The following is a 22312-nucleotide window of genomic DNA, read 5'->3' on the forward strand; positions in this document are numbered from 1 at the left end:
TAATTTTTGCTGGCCAAATTCAAAACAAAGAAACAAAGGCGTAGTTTGATGACCGTGACTGAGTGTGTTGAAGCTGTCGTCTTCTTTCCCACAGCCAATGCAATTCAATGGGACTTGGGTAGAAATTACGTTCATGGATGAGCTAATGTATTAAATGTTTATTAAAATCACTGTAATATACTGTAAGCATAAAGTATACAAGGCAGCAAAATACAGTTGAAGTCAAAAGTTTACATACACCTTGCAGAATCTGCAAAATGTTAATTATTTTACCAAAAAAAAGGGATCATACAAAACGCATGTTATTGTTTATTTAGTACTGACCTGAATAAGATATTTCACATAAAATACCTTACAGATTATTTGGTTTTTCAGCTTTTTTGTGTATTTGAACCCTTTCCTACAATGACTGTATGATTTTGAGATCCATCTTTTTGCACTGAGGACAACTGAGGGACTCATTTACAACTATTACAGAAGGTTCAAATGCTCACTGATGCTTTAGAGGGAAAAACAATACATTAAGAGCTTTTGAACTTTTGAACAGAATGGAGATGTGTACATTTTTCTTATTTTGGCTAAATATCTTTTTTTTTTTCATTTAGTATTGCCCTTCAGAAGCTACCAAAGATACTTCTGTTCCCCAGAAGACAAAGTATGTTAAATTTATCCTGATCTTCAAATTCCAAAAGTTTACACCCCCCAGCTCTTAATGCATCAGTGAGCGTTTGAACGTTCTGTAACAGTTGCATATGAGTCCCTCAGTTGTTCACAGTGTGAAAAGATGGATCTCAAAATCATACAGTCATTGTTGGAAAGTGTTCAAGTACACAAAAAATCTGTGGGACCTTAAGAACTTTTCTGAAGAACAGCGGGCAAACAAGGACAAACAAGGAACAAACAAGAAACTCATGAACAACTATCACTAAACAAAAAAACACAACTGTGGATCATTCAGGTAACAACACAGTATTAAAATACAAGTGTATGTAAACTGTGTCATTTTTATAAATGTATCTATTATTTTCTCTTGTGGACAACATGTTAATGTCTTTTATGTGAAATATCTTATTCAGGTCAGTAATAACATGCATTTTGTATGATCCCTCTTATTTTGGTCAAATAATGAACATTTTGCAGATTCTGCAAGGTGTATGTAAACTTTTGACACTGTTCTAGTGGTTTTTGGATATTTTAATTTAAAAAATCTTACATATTGTGCCTTTAAAATTAAAACTGTTGTCTAATGCGATTAGATTATTACTTTTATAATTGTCCAAACACTTTTTGGGGCTAGTGTCCAAGTGTCCGCAAAAAGTTCACGTCTGATTGTACATAGTCTACTTACACATCCAGTTACATCTTTTAATGTCTCCAGTTTTATAATAAAACTCTTCTATTCATATAAAAAACTAGTATTGTAAAATATAAACACTATATAAAATCTTGAAAATAAAGTACATCTGTTTATAATATTGCTGTCCTTTATCTCTCCCTCCTTCCCATTATCTCTTTTTCCTCTTCCACCCCTCCTCTCTCATGCATCTTCTTGGCCTCCACTTGTGCCTCCTGTTCTCTCCTCATCTCCTCTTTCTCTGTCTTCAGTAACCAGGGTCCCCCAAGGTACGACAGGATCTCATCAGGCCCAGGGCGAAGCCTGGGCAGCGGGTTCAGCAGCTTTCTCAGCAAGGTGAGAACGAATGAGCTTAAAGAGTCAAACTGTGAGGGCACATCAATTTCAGCCTTATTCTCCTCTCTAAAAATATTTTGTGTCTCCTCTTTCTGTTTCATTTGGTTGAACCAGTCTCTGTACTTGCAGTAGGAAGGATCATCAGAAGTGCTTTCATCCCAGGGGAAGCAGCTTGTCAGCAGGCAGTATATGAGAACCCCCAAAGCCCAGGTATCTAAACTGGGCTCCACAGACATCCAGGTGTCCTCCACTTCTTCCTCTGCGTCGCTGACTCTTTTGGCGTCCTCCACCTCGGGCACACAGAAAGGGGAGTTGTACCAGACAGCACGGACCTCGGTTCCCTGTGCTCGCGCCAGGCCAAAGTCACCCAGCTTGACCCAGCGACAAGCACGGTCACACAAAAAGATGTTCTCTGGCTTAATGTCACGGTGCACAAAGCCAAGAGAATGGAGATGAGACACCGCACCACTCAACTGAGACATCACACGCTGGGAGCACTCCTCACTCACTCCCTCCTGCAGAAAAACACAGAGAGATTGCTTTTATATATATCGATTTTATACTACTACTAATAAATAAAATTAGTATATTATTAATATGTGACCCTGGACCACAAAACCAGTCATTTGAAATTAATGAAAATGATAATAATAGTAATTAAAATAATTATTATTACTAGATTGAATATTATTTATTTATTCCACCTTATTTAGTATTTTTAGTATTATTAATATTTGTATATTTTTATTTTAGTTTTATTATTACATTATATACATAATATTGTTTGTTTACTGGTTGATTTTTTTATCTTTATTCCAATTTCTAACCTTATTTTCCCATTTTCATTAATATTGTTATTCATATTTGTTTATATGAATGTATTATTCTTCTTATTATTATTATTATTACATTTAATATTTATTTATTTCTATTTCTGGGATGTTATTTTATCCTTTTTGTCAATAATATTTTTTAATTGCGGTTTTATTGATTGATTTGTTTATATATTTATTTATTTATGCCACCTTACCTACCCTTGTGCGGTATTATTCATATTTGTATATTTTCATATATTATTATTATTATTAACATTATACACAATATTGTTTATTTATTTGTTTATTTATTTATCTTAATTTCTAACACCTTATTTCCAGTTTTTTATTAAAATTGTTATTCATATTTGTTTATAAGAACGATATATTATTATTATTATTATTATTATTATTATTATTATTATTATTATTATTATTATTACATTGAATATTTATTTATTATTTTTTCTTTAGAAAAATATTTTTTCCGTATTTTTTCCTTTTTCAATAATATTTTTATTGCGGTTTTATGTATTTATTTATGCAACCTTATTTACCCTTGTTCCGTATTATTCATATATTAACACCTTATTTCCAATTTTTCATTAATATTATTCATATTTGTTTATACGAATGATTTATTATTATTATTATTACATTGAATATATTTTTTTTCATTAAAAAAATATTTTTTCCATATTTTTTCCTTTTTCAATAATATTTTTATTGCAGTTTTATTTATTTATTTATGCAACTTTATTTACCCTTGTTCTGTATTATTCATATTTGTATATTTTCATATATTATTATTATTATTATCATTGTACATGATATTGTTTATTTATTTGTTGACTTATTTATTTTTATTCACATTTTAATATCTTATTTTCTCTTTCATTTATTTTGTATATGTCCGTTTATTATTATTATTGTTGATGTTGTTGTTACGTTGAATATTTATATTCATCTGGCATCTTATTTTTATTAATTTATGCCACTTTTTTCTCTTTTTAATTAATATTATTTATTTACTATTTGTATATTTGTATGTATTATTATTATTTTTTATCATGTAGAATAATTATATATTAATATATTTTTTTCCATTTTAAAAGTAATCTTGTTATTGCAGTTATGTTTGCTTGCTTTCCCTTATTCACTCCTTTTTTCAGTGTTATTGTTATTGCTATTTGTTTATTTGTTGTTATATTGATTATTTATTTAAGCATTTCTGGTACCTTATTTCATTTATGCGATATTTATTTATTTATTTTCCTTTTAATTCATTTGTTCTGTGTATGGATGCTCTGCCAATATTATTTGTATGACATTCATTCTAATACAGTACTGAAGAAATGGAAAGAGTGATGAGAGAACAGAAAGTCTGTGTGTTCTGTATTTAATCTGCTCTTCAGTGGGACACTAAGTACTACTATTAACAGCATTAATGTATCATGCCTGATGATAGATACTGTTGTTTTTGGCAGGACAGTGAGAACAGTGAGTGAGGATATCAGACAACATGTACGTGCCTGCATAATCAAAGATATGTTGTTCCCTAGACAGACGTCACTACAAAAAATGCTCCAATCATCATGCATGCATCGTCATAATTTCAGTTACAGCCCTAGATCCGGCCTGTCGTCAGAGAGGGACAGCCTGGATGTGATTGACCTGGAGGAGCCACTATAAGGTTGTGTAAGGGTCATCCAATTCTCTTCTAAACAACTTTTGTAAAATGTTTGTGATATTAAACTCAGCTAAGTCTACTGACCTCTGACACAATAACATCATACAGGTCACCATAAAGACCGGCCTCCTGCGCAAAGACGTAGTGAGAAGGTGTGGAGTAGAAGATGCCCAGAGCCCGCGTTAGAGAAGGATGTGTGCAGTAGGAGACGGAGAGATTGTATTCACGGAGGAAAGCTTGGAGGGTGGTGGAGCGACGGGGGAAGAACTTCAGAGCCATCGGGGTTCCTGGAAGTTCAGAGATTGCTAAAGTAAGCAGTGCTTCATTTACACATATTCAGTACACCCTGTCTTGTTTGTCACAGTGCTATTAATCTAGAGCTCAACATGAACAAAACAGGTGACCACAAAACAACCCACCTCTCTTCTGATGCACGGCCAGCATCACTTTGCCATACGACCCCTCTCCCAGCTTTTTGATGAGCTTGAAATGCTCGGATGTCACCAGTGATGTCATGGACTGAGCCGTGAGGTAGCACAGCTCATCCAGTTCTCTAGATGCAGTCTGACAACAAAACAACAGCAACATTTGCACTTTAATCATACAATCCTGTGTAAAGCCTCCACTTTAAAACCTTGACATACACCAAAAATAAAATTCTGATAATTCTTTTCATGTTCTGATAATTAGTTTTCATGTTATAACTGATAAATGTTTTATTATTAAAATCTGATACATTTTTATTTTTTATGTATAAATCAAACACCAATCATTTTAAGTGCTGCTACGGTTAAATAGGCAACACTTTATAATATAGGCTACTGTATGAAAAATGGACAGGCCTACTGTATATTATTAGAGCTGGGTAAATGTGACCCTGGACCACAAAACCAGTCATAAGGTTAAATTTTACAAAACTGAGATGTATACATCTCATGAAAGCTCAATAAATAAGCTTTCTTTTGATGTATGGTTTGTTAGGATAGGACAATATTTGGCCGAGATACAACTATTTGAAAATCTGGAATCTGAGGGTGCAAAAAAATCAAAATACTGAGAAAATCACCTTTAAAGTTCTCCAAATTAAGTTCTTAACAATGCATATTACTAATCAAAAAATACATTTTGATATATTTATAGTAGGGATTTTACAAAAAATCTTCATGGAACATGATCTTTACTTAATTTCCTAATGATTTTTGGCATAAAAGAAAAATCAATCATTTTGACCCATACCATGTATTTTTGGCTATTGCTACAAATATACCCCAGCGACTTAAGACTGGTTTTGTGGTCCAGGGTCACAAATAATATCGATTTCTCCATAATAATAGGTTATATTTTTTACGAAACGCTATTGGTTCTTAAATCCCAAGAATCTATTAATCTGTTTTCAGTTAAGGAACATAGCATTGTTGAGCACCTCACATCCAATAAATCACAATAAGTGTTCTCTGTTACTTTTGATATGAAACAATGTTTCAGATTTCAAATTCTTTGAATTTTATTAAAATATTCAAAGAATAAATGCCGTTTTGGCGCTGTTTAATATGGAGTGACAGATCGCTGTAGCTGTAGCACCTCATGCTGCTTTCCAAGCAGGTTTTTGAGCACGTAAATCAAGATTTCAAAACACGACTCACGACTTTGTAGCGTACAGGCAAGTCATGCCAAAGTGCCTGAGTGCATTTGTTATTATTATATTATTATTAATTTGACTGCAATGCTATATTGTCCTAAAATCTATTTTTTAACCGTGTATCACTTGCATAAACACCGCACTTGTAGGGGCTGCCATTGTTGTTTCGCGGGCTATGTGACGCCAGAACTCAGAACTAGTACGAGTTCACGGGTGGGAAGTCATGGGTTTGACTGCCATTCCAGTGCACTTTCACAGGTAGAAGGTTGGAAAAACACGGGTAACGGGTTGCCTGGAACGCGGCATCAGTTCAAGAGAAACGCTGTGAAACGCACGTAAGCATACCATATCCTCCGCTTTAAAGGTTGTATCAGCGATTTCTAGCCTGAAACATAAAGTGTCAAATTCAGCTGACCTTTCATCACGATCCGCTCGCTGCCTGCCCCATAAATTGTCTGTGAAAAAAACGCGTCTCTCTGGTCAGCCTAGGGTCCGAGATATGCCAAAAAAACAATCGGCACTACCAACCTTTCCACACATAAACAAACAGTGTTCCAACCAATCAGCGTCAGGGGTTTGGTGTTGTGGACTTTCGCTCCGCCTCCCTCACATCCCAGCACCAGTAGGAAAGTCCACAACACCAAACCCCTGACGCTGATTGGTTGGAACACTGTTTGTTTATCTGTGGTAGGTTGGTAGTGCCGATTGTTTTTTTGGCATATCTCGGACTCTAGGCTGACCAGAGAGACGCGGTTTTTTCACAGACAATTTATGGGGCAGGCAGCGAGCGGATCGTGAAGAAAGGTCAGCTGAAATTGACACTTTATGTTTTAGGCTAGAAATCGCTGATACAACCTTTAATATAAAATCAGTTTCAGCATGAAATAAACATGAATAAACAACCGAAGGTATGTTAAAAGAAAGACTATAACTTACCAAAATCATATCTTATCTCATGTAATCGCTCAGTCAGTCTTTCAACCGACATCAGTATATAAGATTATAAACAATGTCACACAACGTTACATTTACCTCAGAAAAAACCTAAGCTGTTCTGTGACCATAAACTCATCAGTTAGAAAAATCAACTCTAGAGAGAAAAATTTCGGTAAATATGCACCGTATAACATGTTTCATATTTCATATAATTTTTTCCTGTTCTTCAGTGTTTATGAGTTTATGAGTAAATCTGTCAAGGTTTTACGACAGCCACCTTTTGAATGTTTATATTTCAAAAAACGAATTGGAGTAAAAATATAATTATGTAATTGTAACTTTATTATTATAAAAACTTAATTGTGTGTAATTGAAGGGTTTGTATAGAAATGAGAAATTCTTGAGAAAATTGGGCATGTACTGATATCCGAAATAATATTGAATCGGAAATTGAATCGAATTGCAAGCTTGTGAATCCGAATCCGAATCCAAATCGAATTAAATCGTGAAATTTGTGTCAAAACCCAGCTCTAATGTACAATCTGCAAAATGTTCATTCTTTTACCAAAATAAGAGAAATCATAAAACAAAATGCATGGTATTTGTTATTTAGTACTGACCTGAATAAGATATTTCACATGTTTACATATAGTCCTTGTGACCCTGTTTACTTACAGGGTCACAAGGACTGATTGTTACCTGAATGATCCACAGCTGGGGTTTTTGTTGTTGTTGTTGTTGTTTAGTAATAGCTGTTCATGAGTCACTTGTTTGTCCTGAACAGTTAAACTGCTTGTTGTTCTTCAAAAAAATCCTTCAGGTTCCACAAATTCTTTGGTTTTTCGGCATTTTTGTGTTATTTGAATCCTTTCCAACAATGACTGTATGATTTTGAGATCCATCTTTTAACACTGAGGACAACTGAGAAACTCATATGCAACTATTACAGAAGGTTTAAATGCTCACTGATGCTTCAGAAAAAAACCCACACTGCATTAAGAGCCTTAAGAGCCAGGGGTGAAAACTTTTAGAATGTGAAGATCAGGGTAAATGTAACTTATTTATTCTTCTGGGAAACATGTAAGTATTTTCTGTAGCTTCTGGAGGGCAGTACTAAATAAAAAAAATATGATATTTAGGCAAAATAAGAAAAATGTACACATCTTTGTTCTGTTCAAAAGTTTATATCCCCTGGCTACTTTTTTCTCTTGTGATCTTATTCAGGTCAGTACTATAATAACATGCATTTTTAAAATAATTACCATTTTGCAGATTCTGCAAGGTGTATTTAACTTTTGACTTCAACCTTTTAACCAGTATAATAATAAAAACAGCTGATTGTGCATTATTCTCATAACATGACTGCTTACCAAATAACCAAATAAAAAAATAGCCTTGAAATGAAAGAAAAGGGAGCTAGCATTGCTAATTAGGAAACTTGTTACTTGAGACAACACTCAGTTACACAAAAATTCACAATTATGCAATAAAATGTCATCTAAGTATTCCAGAAAGCTGTGTAATAATAATAGCTGAACTTCCCATCTGTCAGTTCTATCACCAGCCTTCACTATTATGCCAGACAGAGAATAGTGAAACAATACCATGAGCCCATTAACACCTTGACGGCCCTGAAATAGCTCGGGTGTATATTACAAGTGTGTTTTGCATAACACAAAGCAAGCAGCTCATGTTTACATTACACCCTATACGTTTATAAGGGACATTTGTTGATTAAAGTTCCTAGAAGTGTGCGTCACACCTGTCCTGTGTGCGTCTGTGTTCATGTTTTTGCTATGTCAGTCTATGGAATTTTTATTAACACCATACAGCTGAGGAGCTGCAACATGTATTCCCAGCACCATCAAAGAACGTATACTTGTGTGGTATTCAATTACGACTTTATACATCTGTTATGTATGTCTAGTGGAGTGGTTGTATGAGTGCGTTGCTAGGCACTGAGAACAGAACCACCAAAGCAGCCTTTATCTTACTGATAGACGTCTCTGGCAGTGGCCTTTAATAAGCTGCCAGGAGTGGACGTGCAGCCTCTAGCTTGTTACATTTTCCATGTAACCCTCATGTGTGTAAAGTACAGTAAGATTGATGTTGATTTAAAACTGAAAAAAAATAATAATAATAATGTAATATTATTATTAACATTATACATAATATTGTTTTTTTGTTTGTTGACTTATTTATTTTTATTCCAATTTCTAACACCTTATTTTCCCGTTTTCATTAATATTGTTATTCAAAATTAGTCGATATATTTATATTATTATTATAAATATTATTATTAATTTATTTTAATTTCCGCCATCTTTATTCTCTTTATATTAATTCATTAATTTATTTATTTATTCCACCTTATTTACTCTTGTTAAATGTATTATTGTGTATATTTTCATGTATTATTATTATGAATTTATTTATTGCAATTTCTTCCATATTTTTCTCTTTCTATTTATTTATGCCACCTTATTTACCCTTGTTCAATATTATTACTGTCTATATTTTAATGTATTATTATTATTATTATTATTATTAACATTACACATAATAACATAATTCATTTGTTGACTTATTTATTTTGATTACAATTTTCACCTTATTTTCCCGTTTTCATTAATGTTGTTACTGATATCATTGTCAGTATATTTATTATTATTATTATTAATATTATTAATGTATTTATTTATTTCCATTTCTGCCATCTTTTTTCTCGTTCTATTTATTTATTTATTTACCTGTGTTCAGTATTATTACTGTATTTGTTCTCTTTTTATTTATTATTACTGTGTATTTGTTCTCTTTTTATTTATTTATTCAATAATTCCACCTTATTTACCCTTGTTAAATATTACTACTGTGTATATTTACATGAATTATTATTATTTTACATTTTTTATTTCAATTTCTTCCTTTTTTTAATCTTTCTATTTATTTTCTTTATTTTTTAATTCCACCTAATTTACCTTTGTTCAAAAGTATTACAGTTTACATTTTCATGTAATATAATAATAATAATAATAATTATTATTATTAAAATTACACATAATATAGTTTTTTTCATTTGTTGACTTATTCATTGTTATTTCAATTTCTAACACCTTATTTTCCTTTTTTTATTAATATTGTAATTGATATAATTATCTGTCAATATAATAATAATTATTATTATTTATGTGTTTATTTATTATCATTTTATCATCTTTTTTCCCGTTTTATTTATTTATTTATTAATTTCACATTATGTACCCATGTTTAAAATTATTACTGTGTATATTTTCATGTATTATTATTATTTATTTATTTATTTTCATGTTTTATTTTTTTTTTAAATTCCACCTTACCCTTCAATATTATATTGTGTACATTTTCATCTAATATTATTATTATTATTATCTATTTTTTAGTAAATTTTTATTACTTTTTTATTCTCTGATGAATAGAAATTTCAAAAGAACAGAATTTATTTAAAATAGAAATATTTGAAAACAGATGTCTTCACTGTCACATTTAATGTAATAATTTTAATGTGTCCTTATTTTAAATATGTGTTTTTAACCAAAGTTTTAAATGTGTATTACAGTTACAGTACAAAAATAATAAGCAGTAAAAATTGATAATAATAAGAAATGTTTCTTCAGCACAAAATCAGCATATTAAAATAGTTTCCAAAGGATCATGTGACAAGTAGTTGCTAAAAATTCAGCTTTGCCATCACAGGAATACATTTCATTTTAAAATATAATAAAAATGAATATATATATATTAAAAATAAAGTTGTAATAATAATATTTCACAGTGCTATTTATTTATTTATTTATTTGAATAAATGCAGCTTGGTAAGCAAAACATTAAAAACTCTTTTCCCATTTAATTGCAGTGACGACCTTTTTCACTTTTGATATTCAAAATGAATTTGAATGGTTTATCAGTGACATGCAATAGGATATGTGCAGTATGTGCTTGGAGAACGGCTGGAACGCTTAATATTAGCCACAGGTGTATAGCACAGCTTTAACGGATTTAGCAGGATAAACCTGAAATGTTGTTTAGTCATGATTTACTTAAAGCTGCCATTCAAAAACAACCCATTAGTGAATTTATCAATGAACCATTTCATTTGTTATATATTAAAAATGACATGTGGTGGTTTGTAAACGGTGGCTTATAATCATGCCTATAGCATTTCAGGTTTTGTCCTGTTAAATCCTACATGCATGTTTGTGTGTGTTATTCTTATACATATTATGTATTCATTTCTAGTAACACATATGTACTTGTTAATGTGTGTTGTTATGAAATGGAGCAGTATTTGACTCACAGTCATTGTCCAACGCTGCAGGTCTTTCAGGAAGTCTCGGAAACAGTCAGTTTCTCTCTCACTGTCTCTTTCCCATCTGCACAGGACTGAGATCTGAGTCAAACTGTCTGTTGGTCGTTATCAACATACAACTGAGATCGGCAAGCAGTTAATCAGATGTCACACTGCAAGTGTCCGTGCCACTGAGTATTTTTATATCTGTGCTCTCTCTCTCTCTCTTGATCCTCAATGAGTCTGTCGGCCTTCACTCATGCTTACCACCTTCCCCGCTCTCTCTCTCTCTCTCTCTTGCTCTGCCTTTTTCCCTCCAAAATTCCTCTGGTTGTTTCCATCCCAAATAGCCATGTACTACAACAGTGAGGTATGCAGCCCCTTCCCAGACGTCTCACACTCTGTCTTTTTTCTTGTACATCAGTAAAGCGTCCCAACGTGTTCCACCTGTCAGTCAGTTTATCTGCAACACTTTATTAAGTCCCTGCTGTTCCCTGCAGTATCTTTCCTAATCCTCCTCTCTCTCTCTCTCTTGATCTCCCCTCTTCCTACTAGCACTATCACTTTCCTACTTACTAAATTCCTCCTACTGTTCAGAACAGCAGCTCTAGTCAGCAGCTCTGCAGGATCAAGTGAGATTGAAAAAGATAACCAGACATTTACAGTTTTGAGATCTAATTACTACTGAGGTCTTGGCTAAGACATCAACACAGTGAAATTGCATAATGTCCATTTTAGGAAGTATTTAATACTACACAGTCCATTAGCGGAAATGCATCCTAGTGTAATCAATTTCCTTGTTTGGTCACACACTTTTTTTATTCATGTGAACAGCTGAAAGTTTTTAATATTGTTTAAAAATTACTATATGGCTGGCTTAAAATAAATCCAAAATAAGTAAATTAAAATCATTATTAACATGATTATTATAAGCAATTATTTTTTTAATGAATTATTATTTATTCAATTTATTAATAAATGTTGATTTATTGAATGTTAAGTTCCAACATATTTTGGATTCATTTTAGGCAAGATAATAATTAATAATTAAATAACAATTAATATAATAAATAATGATAGTACATAAAAATACCCAGAAGGTTAGGTTGAATATTTAATCTACAAAATAATAAGCTGCTGGTTTAAATTATTGTTTGGATGGATTTTTATTTCTTTTTAATAAAAATAACATTTTATTTAATTATTATTTATTCATTACATATTTATTTATTTATTTATTTATTTATTTTTAACAAGGTGTCAGTGGAAGGCTGCATTTATTTGATCAAAAGTACAGTCATATTCTGAAATATCTTTACAATGTAAAAGAACTGTTTTCTATTTAAATATACTTTAAAATGTAATTGATTCCTTTGATGGCAAATCTGATTCTGCATTTATTTGATCATAAATAAATACAGTAATATTCTGAAATATTATTACAATTTAAAAGAACTGTTTTCTATTTAAATATATATTTTTAAATGTGATTTGTTCCTTTGATGGCAAATCTGATTCTGCATTTATTTGATCAAAAATACAGTAATATTCTGAAATATGTGTACAATTTAAAAGAACAGTTTTTTATTAAAATATATATCAAAATTAATTTATTCCTTTGATGGCAAATAAGATACTACGGAGCCCCTTACGTCACCTGTAGAAGAAAAATAATTAATCCGTGGGGACGGTTTTGCAATTCGTTCCCTCAGTTTATAAACCGTACTCACGAATTCTTAAACTGTTCCCTCGGTTTAACAAGTCGTGCCCACGGATTAACAAACCGTACCCACGAATTTCCAATCCGTGCGCTCAGATTTTGTAAACCGTACCCTCGGATTTTGAATCCGTACCCACAAATTCATAATCCGTGCACACGCTTTAGCAATCCGTTCCCACGGTTTGTAAACTGTACTCACGGATTTGTGGCCCCGCCCCAGGCCACCTGTTTAGGTGCGGGATGCATTGTATTGCATTTATTAAACTTTATTTCTCATAGTAGGCATGAGACTATGCAACACTGACAAAACAGAGTTTTTAGCGTTTATTTTATATTAATCACCAATAAATTAGCTGCTAAAACACCACACCCGTGTTTTATCCCATTGGTTATTAATGTAAAATAAACGCTAAAAAGAAGACTGTTTTGTAAGTGCGGATCATGGTACTTTAACACACCAAAATAAAATGGTAAAGAGCGCAGTTGAAATGGCTTTGCTTTATTTCATAATTGTCATGATCTGGGCTGTGGGGTTTCCCTCAGCCACCTGAGGTCGCTGTTTTCCCTTCCCTCCACAGCACTTCCCCAAATTGTACACTCCTGTCTTGTCATTAGCACTAATTACACTCACACCTGCTCACTATTATCTGGTCTATAAGAACTCTCATGTCTCACTGCTCTTTCTGGCTGCATTGTCTTCTGTGTGGTTTGTTTTTCGTGATTCTTATTCCTGAAGTTTATGTTCCTGATCTTGCTTTGTTTGTGTTTTGGTGTGCCGTGTTGGCCTTTTGGTTTATGTTTATTTGTGTTTTGTTATATTAAAGTCTCTCCCCTGCATTTGGACCCAGACCTCCTCCTTCTCACGTGACAGAATGCAGCCAGCAAAGATGGGTCCAGCGGGGAGGAATTTTTTTTTCAAGGAGGCGGCGTCCCCCCGTTCTGTTCCCGAGACAGCGGGGATGTCCTTCGAGGCGGCGTCGGCCGCTCGTTTTGAATGCATCTACGCTTGCCTGGCGGCGATGGATGCCCGTAGCGCCGAGGCTGCGCGGATGCGCCCCTGCTTTGCGGCGGGGATAGAGACGCTGTTTCACGGGAAGGTGGCGGCGTCCACTATCTCGGTCCCCGAAGCGGCGGTGACCGCTCTCTCTGTTCCGGACGCGGCGGTGACCGCGCTCTCTGTTGCGGACGCGGCGGTGACCGCGCTCTCTGTTCCGGACGCGGCGGTGACCGCGCTCTCTGTTCCGGACGCGGCGGTGACCGCGCTCTCTGTTCCGGACGCGGCGGTGACCGCTCTCTCTGTTCCGGACGCGGCGGTGACCGCGCTCTCTGTTCCGGACGCGGCGGTGACCGCTCTCTCTGTTCCGGACGCGGCGGTGACCGCTCTCTCTGTTCCGGACGCGGCGGTGACCGCGCTCTCTGTTCCGGACGCGGCGGTGACCGCTCTCGCTGTTCCTGATGCGGCGGTGACCGCTCTCGCTGTTCCGGACGCGGCGGTGACCGCTCTCGCTGTTCCGGACGCGGCGGTGACCGCTCTCTCTGTTCCGGACGCGGCGGTGACCGCTCTCGCTGTTCCTGACGCGGCGGTGACCGCTCTCGCTGTTCCTGATGCGGCGGTGACCGCTCTCGCTGTTCCTGACGCGGCGGTGACCGCTCTCTCTGTTCCGGACGCGGCGGTGACCGCTCTCTCTGTTCTGGACGCGGCGGTGACCGCTCTCGCTGTTCCTGATGCGGCAGTGACCGCTCTCGCTGTTCCTGATGCGGCGGTGACCGCTCTCGCTGTTCCTGATGCGGCGGTGACCGCTCTCGCTGTTCCTGATGCGGCGGTGACCGCTCTCTCTGTTCCGGACGCGGCGGTGACCGTTCTCTCTGTTCCTGACGCGGCGGTGACCGCTCTCTCTGTTCCGGACGCGGCGGTGACCGCTCTCGCTGTTCCTGATGCGGCGGTGACCGCTCTCGCTGTTCCTGACGCGGCGGTGACCGCTCTCTCTGTTCCGGACGCGGCGGTGACCGCTCTCGCTGTTCCTGATGCGGCGGTGACCGCTCTCGCTGTTCCTGACGCGGCGGTGACCGCGCTCTCTGTTCCGGACGCGGCAGTGACCGCTCTCGCTGTTCCTGATGCGGCAGTGACCGCTCTCGCTGTTCCTGACGCGGCGGTGACCGCGCTCTCTGTTCCTGATGCGGCGGTGACCGCTCTCGCTGTTCCTGACGCGGCGGTGACCGCGCTCTCTGTTCCGGACGTGGCGGTGACCGCTCTCGCTGTTCCTGATGCGGCGATGACCGCTCTCGCTGTTCCTGATGCGGCGGTGACCGCTCTCGCTGTTCCTGATGCGGCGGTGACCGCTCTCGCTGTTCCTGACGCGGCGGTGACCGCTCTCGCTGTTCCTGATGCGGCGGTGACCGCTCTCGCTGTTCCTGATGTGGCGGTGACCGCTCTCGCTGTTCCTGACGCGGCGGTGACCGCGCTCTCTGTTCCGGACGTGGCGGTGACCGCTCTCGCTGTTCCTGATGCGGCGGTGACCGCTCTCGCTGTTCCAGAGGCGGCCGTGACCGCTATCTCTGCGCCTGACGCGGAGGCGACTGCGCTCTCTGTTCTGGACGCGGAGGCAACCGCGCTCTCTGTTTTGGACGTGGAGGCAACTGCGCTCTCTGTTCCTGATGCGGCGGTGACCGCTCTCGCTGTTCCTGACGCGGCGGTGACCGCGCTCTCTGTTCCGGACGTGGCGGTGACCGCTCTCGCTGTTCCTGACGCGGCGGTGACCGCGCTCTCTGTTCCGGACGTGGCGGTGACCGCTCTCGCTGTTCCTGATGCGGCGATGACCGCTCTCGCTGTTCCTGATGCGGCGGTGACCGCTCTCGCTGTTCCTGATGCGGCGGTGACCGCTCTCGCTGTTCCTGACGCGGCGGTGACCGCTCTCGCTGTTCCTGACGCGGCGGTGACCGCTCTCGGTGTTCCTGACGCGGCGGTGACCGCTCTCGCTGTTCCTGACGCGGCGGTGACCGCTCTCGCTGTTCCTGACGCGGCGGTGACCGCTCTCGCTGTTCCTGACGCGGCGATGACCGCTCTCGCTGTTCCTGACGCGGCGATGACCGCTCTCGCTGTTCCTGACGCGGCGGTGACCGCTCTCGCTGTTCCTGACGCGGCGGTGACCGCTCTCGCTGTTCCTGACGCGGCGGTGACCGCTCTCGCTGTTCCTGACGCGGCGGTGACCGCTCTCGCTGTTCCTGATGCGGCGATGACTGCTCTCGCTGTTCCTGATGCGGCGGTGACCGCTCTCGCTGTTCCTGATGTGGCGGTGACCGCTCTCGCTGTTCCTGACGCGGCGGTGACCGCGCTCTCTGTTCCGGACGTGGCGGTGACCGCTCTCGCTGTTCCTGATGCGGCGGTGACCGCTCTCGCTGTTCCAGACGCGGCCGTGACCGCTATCTCTGCGCCTGACTGCGCTCTCTGTTCTGGACGCGGAGGCAACTGCGCTCTCTGTTCCTGACGCGGCGGTGACTGCGCTGCACGCTGCTCTCTGTTCCTGGCCCGCCGTCCCTCCCCCTGATTTGCCTTCCCCCGTTCCTCCACCCTCCAGACTTGTGGAACGTCTAGGAGCCGTTCCGTGGGGAGGGGGTAGTGTCATGATCTGGGCTGTGGGGTTTCCCTCAGCCACCTGAGGTCGCTGTTTTCCCTTCCCTCCACAGCACTTCCCCAAATTGTACACTCCTGTCTTGTCATTAGCACTGATTACACTCACACCTGCTCACTATTATCTGGTCTATAAGAACTCTCATGTCTCACTGCTCTTTCTGGCTGCATTGTCTTCTGTGTGGTTTGTTTTTCGTGATTCTTATTCCTGAAGTTTATGTTCCTGATCTTGCTTTGTTTGTGTTTTGGTGTGCCGTGTTGGCCTTTTGGTTTATGTTTATTTGTGTTTTGTTATATTAAAGTCTCTCCCCTGCATTTGGACCCAGACCTCCTCCTTCTCACGTGACAATAATATTTTATCAGAATATGAAATTGCCTGAATTTTCTAAAAAACAATAGAGTTTGGAGAGGGGATGGTAAAAAGCAATACAAAACAAATAATGTACAGGTTATGTTGTCATTACTTTGCTCTCAAACTAAATGCAATGTAATATATTACATATTTAATAATTACATTAACAGTGAAGCATGCATCTAACTCTGGGTGAAAAGCTTATCATAAAATCGCCAAAATGAGTCTACATGTTAAGAATGAATAGTACACAAACACATTTGTGCACTCATTTGTTTAGCCTATAAATTAAAATAATAATAATAATAAAATAATAATAATAAAAATAATAATTACTATTTTAAGTATTATGATGTAAACAGCTTATACTACTGTTTCAGCTATTAAAATAGTTCAGTTTTGCATGTAATGACAAAGTGATTGTATTTCGTTTCGTTTTTTATTAAGTTAATTTAGAAAAACGTTTGGAGCATTTTTTGTTCGTTCAATATAAGTTTTCGTTTTTTTAAAGTAACGACCAAGCAGCCAGCGGTGGACAGTGAGTTGATCATAGCATGTGTTTGATCAGTTTTGCCTTCTCAAATCATCACGACTTGCCAACAATAAAATCTATAGGCCAAGTATAAAACAATGTTAATTTCAACAATAAACTAATATAAATGTGTATATATTTACCGCCTGTGTTTTATCCTATTGTCAATTAATGTAAAATAAACACTAAAAAATACTATTTTTTGTTTTCTGAGTCAGTGTTGCAAGGATGAAGTTGTTGATCCTGACTGAGCATTTCCTATTTAGACGCGCCTTTAGAGAGAAATTAATCTTTACAGACTACATAATGAAAGAGTTTCTGTTTTCGAGTTGTTTTATTATTTCATTAAGTAATAATTTAAAGCATTCTATATATACACCTGTTATTGTCTGTGAGGTATGTATTCGCTGAGAAACGCTCCTGTTGAGATGACAGAAAGGGCATCATGATTGTTTTTTGTTTTGTTGATATTGTGATATTAAAAGTAGTAAAAGTAGAACCTTTACAGTTCCAAATGATGTATTACTTTGACCTAAAATGGCGAAATATTTTAAATTGTTTCCACTGCAAAAATGCAAGTGATTGCGCTGGCGCCTTTATGTCCTGCAATGCGGCTTAGCTTCCACTCTCCGCACCAACGATTGCATATGTGCCTAATAACACACATTTATATTATTTTAACGATGAAATTACATTGTTTTATACTTTAACTTTTTTAAGACTATATCTAATATTTATTTTAGGCAAGTTGTGATTATTTGATAAGTCAAAATTGATCAAACACGATCAACTCACTGTCTGCCACTGGTCGCCTGATCCTTACTTTAAAAATTAAAAACTTATATTTAAGGAACAAAAAATGCTCCAAACCTTTTTTCTAAATTAACTTAATAAAAAAATGAAACAAAATATAGTCACTTTGCCATTACATACAAAACAGAACTATTTTAATAGCTGAAAGAGTAGTATGCACTGTTTCGGGGAGAAGGTGCTCTGTGACAGTAAATAATACTGATAATAGTCATTATTATAATTATTATTTTAATTTGTAGACTAAATAAATCTGTAACAGGGAGTCAGACTGAGACGTGCGGATCCATTCGCAGCATTTATTAGGTAACACAAAACAACAAACACAAAGGGGCAGGCAGAAATCGTCGTCAAAAAACAGGCAGAAAGGTCGGGGCTGGCAGCGAGAATCAAACACGGGAGGGAGTCCAGGAATCAAACACATGGGAAAACAAACACGGAAAGAAACGCTCAGAATTACGACCATGAGGAACAATAAGACTTCGCAAGGTGGCTGTGTGTGTGAGAAGCTTAAATGCAGTCAGTGTGATGAGGTGCAGCTGTGAGTGGTAATCAGTGCAGTGAGAAACAAGGAGCAGGTGAATGCAGTGATGAGTACAGTGGCTTGTGGGGAATGAAGTCCATGATGTGTAGTTGCAAGAGTTAATGATGACAAGACGACCAATACGTGACAGAGCCCCTCCCCAAGGAGCGGCTTCCAGACGCTCTAACCACCTAATACAACCTGGAGGGTGGTGGAGCGGAGCGGAACAGGGGGAGGGATGGAGGGCCAGGTCCATGTGGGGGTAATGGAGCTATGGACTGAGGCGGAGCCGACGGAGGGAGAAGCCATGGTGGAGGAAGGGTTGGCTCCTCCATGGGGCCCGACCGACGGAGGTGGAGCCGGTGGAGCCCGAGGCGGAACCGGAGAGTCGATGGTTCTAGGTGACACCGAGGATCCGGAGGGCCAATGCGGAACCCAAGGCTCTGGTGACCCCGGCGGAGATGGAGGTCCGGAGGTACGCAGCGGAGCCGGAGTGACAGAGGATCGAGGCTGTGCCCATGGGAGGGAGGAGGTCCACAGAGCCGGCAGGACGGAGTGACGAGGCGCAGCCGGAGGAGTAGAGTCCAGAGGCAAAGGTGGGGCGACGACTGACCGGGGCGGAGCCGGAGAGACGATGGAGCCCGGAGGAGCTGGTGGGCCGACGGCCGACAACGGAGACGAGGAGCACAGAGCCGGGGTGGAGCCGCAAGGTCGGAGGGCCGAGGTGGAGTCCAGGACTCTGAGACTGGAGGTGATGGTGAGGGGATCCCTCAGTCTGGACACTGATGGAGACTGGCAGTCCCAAGGCAAGTCCTCTGCACCGAAGGTGGGATGTGGGTGAGCAGAGGGACTGTCAGGAGACAGAGGTGGCGGGACTGGAGCAGCAGGGAGGGTGGGTGGGAACCCACACAGTCCATGCATGGCCTCCGTGACCAGAACCGGGCAGACAGGAATCTCAGGACGACTGGATGGAACCAGCGGAGGCTCTGGAAGGCTGGGCTGAACCAGCTGAGGCTCTGGAAGGCTGGGCTGAACCAGCGGAGGCTCTGGAAGGCTGGGCGAAATCAGCGGAGGCTCTGGAAGGCCGGGCGGAAACCAGCGGAGGCTCTGGGAGGCTGGGCGGAACCAGCGGAGGCTCTGGAAGGCCGGGCGGAACCAGCGGAGGCTCTTGAAGGCCCGGGCGGAACCAGCAGAGGCTCTGGAGGCCGGGCGGAACCAGCGGAGGCTCTTGAAGACCGGGCGGAACCAGCGGAGACTCTGGGAAGGCGGCCATCTTGCAAACAGGCTCTGGAAGGGCGGCCATCTTGCGAACAGACTCTAGAAGGGAGGTCATCTTGTGAAAAGACTCTAGAAGGGAGGCCATCTTGTTTACAGACTCATGCGAGGCAGCCATCTTGGCCGGGAACTCAGGAACAGAAGCCATCCTGGCAACAGGCTCAGGAAGGGCGGCCATATTGTGAACAGGCTCGGGGTTGGCGTGAGCAGGCTCTGGGCGAGCGGTCGCTGGAGGGCACTCTGGCGGCGGAGACTCTGACTTGGCGGTAGCCATCTTGTGCTGTGGCTCAACCTCACCCACAGTAAACGGAGAGCCACACAACAAAAGAGCCATGTAATAGTGCAGAGTCCAGTCTGGTTCAAAATTTGGCATGTGGGAAGCCATGGCTCTGAGAGTCCTCCACGAAAAAAAATCATAAGACAAGTCTCATCCATTGAAGACAGATTTGCCAATTCAATGAAGGCCATGACAAAATCCTCAATTGTCCGCTCACCCTGCTTGAGCAGCATGATCTGTACCATTGGATTCATGCTGGAACCGGATGACACCATAAAGCCACTGGATCCTTGTGTGTGGCGAAGTCTTCTGTAACAGGGAGTCAGACTGAAACGTGCGGATCCATTCGCAGCATTTATTAGGTACACAAAACAAACAAACACAAAGGGGCAGGCAGAAATCGTCGTCAAAAAACAGGCAGAAAGGTCGGGGCTGGCAGCGAGAATCAAACACGGGAGGGAGTCCAGGAATCAAACACATGGGAAAACAAACACGGGAAGAAACGCTCAGAATTACGACCATGAGGAACAATAAGACTTCGCAAGGTGGCTGTGTGTGTGAGAAGCTTAAATGCAGTCCGTGTGATGAGGTGCAGCTGTGAGTGGTAATCAGTGCAGTGAGAAACAAGGAGCAGGTGAATGCAGTGATGAGTGCAGTGGCTTGTGGGGAATGAAGTCCATGATGTGTACTGCAAGAGTTAATGATGACAAGACGACCAATACGTGACAAAATGAGTGCACTTAAGACAGTAACTGTTTATCACAATGCATGCTTTATTTTATAATAACCTTTTACAGTTTTGGAAATGTGTTTGTGTATTATTCATCATTAACATGTAGACTCATTTTGGCGATTTGTGATCTTAAGCTTTTCACCCAAAGTTAGATGCATGCAGCACTATTAATTTTATTATTAAATAAGGCCTATTATTACATTGCATTTAGTTTGAGAGCAAAGGAATGACAACATAACCTGTACATTATTTGTTTTGTATTGCTTTTAACCTTTTTTTTAATTCAGGCAATTTTATATTTTGAAAATATTATTAAATAAAGCAAAGCCGTTTGAACAGTACGGTGACGCATTGCTGCCACACACTTATTTTTTTCCCACTCAGCTATGTCGTTATAACGAGATCTTTTCTCGTAAAAACGACATATTTTCTCGTAAAAACGACATCTTTTCTCGTTAAAACGACATCTTTTCTCGTAAAACGACATAATTTTCTCGTTAAAACCACATCTTTTCTCGTAAAAACGACATAATTTTCTCGTTAAAACGACATCTTTTTCTCGTAATAACGACATAATATGTCATAAAAACGATCTGATGTTCCTGTTATAGATGATATGATTATGTTATGTGAGGGAGCTAAGCGTTTGTCCACGCTGCCTTTGCCACAGTCCTGACATAAAGGAGGATGCACGCTGCTGGAGTTAGAATACACTAGCTATAGAAATACACTGTTTTAGTAATTTTAATGTAATGTTTTCAATTGTAGCGGCATGTTTATTAGGATTAATCTCCAATCTGCCCTCAGACCCAGAGGATTTAAGATGATCAGATCAAAACTGTTATTTCTGAATAATCGACTCTGAGCTTGGAATATTATTTGGATGAAAGTTTGATTTTGAAATAAAATAGAAATGACAAACGGTTTGATTGTATTATGATAATAATAATTTCGTTCTGTTAAAAATGGACAAAATCAATGAAAAAAAAATCAGTTTTAGTATTTTTGTCCGTGGGTAAAAAGAGAGCTTATGCTTTAATAATTATGTTGGCGGCAATGAAAGCCACTTTTCAACTCAACCTGTCTTTACTGTCTATCGCATCATGCAGAATAAATACAAAAATACAAACAAATCTAGCTTAATTTCGTTTTTCAAAACGAAATAATAATAATAATAGTAATAATAATAATATAAATAATATAATAATAATAATAATAATAATAAAATAATAATAGCTATTATTATTATTATTATTATTATTATTATTAGGCCTATTATTATATTTTTCTTATGAATTATATTTATTTATTTCTGCTCGTATTTCGATTTGCTGTTAAAGCAATCAAAAAGTTGATTATTCAGAGAAT

General features: G+C 39.2%; 2 protein-coding genes across 2 annotated transcripts in view; one reads left to right on the top strand and one right to left on the bottom strand.

Annotated features, from left to right (window-relative positions):
• Positions 1 to 1317: 1317 nt before the first annotated feature.
• Positions 1318 to 11521, bottom strand: LOC141343400 (serine/threonine-protein kinase SBK1-like). Its single transcript, XM_073848001.1, has 4 exons — positions 11104 to 11521; positions 4615 to 4759; positions 4280 to 4482; positions 1318 to 2205 (listed from the first exon to the last, which is right to left on the bottom strand). The coding sequence occupies exons 1-4, from the start codon at positions 11107 to 11109 to the stop codon at positions 1486 to 1488; spliced, it is 1074 nt and encodes a 357-aa protein (XP_073704102.1). The 5' UTR covers positions 11110 to 11521; the 3' UTR covers positions 1318 to 1485.
• znf384b (zinc finger protein 384 b) overlaps positions 11447 to 22312 on the top strand; it is a 16234-nt gene continuing 5368 nt past the window's right edge. Inside the window, exon 1 of the mRNA XM_073847794.1 lies at positions 11447 to 11459. Within this exon, the coding sequence (XP_073703895.1) occupies positions 11447 to 11459 (13 nt within the window). The remainder of the gene's footprint in view (positions 11460 to 22312) is intronic.

The sequence above is a fragment of the Garra rufa genome, chromosome 9, assembly GCF_049309525.1.
Source record: "Garra rufa chromosome 9, GarRuf1.0, whole genome shotgun sequence".
NCBI classification, from domain to species: domain Eukaryota; kingdom Metazoa; phylum Chordata; class Actinopteri; order Cypriniformes; family Cyprinidae; genus Garra; species Garra rufa.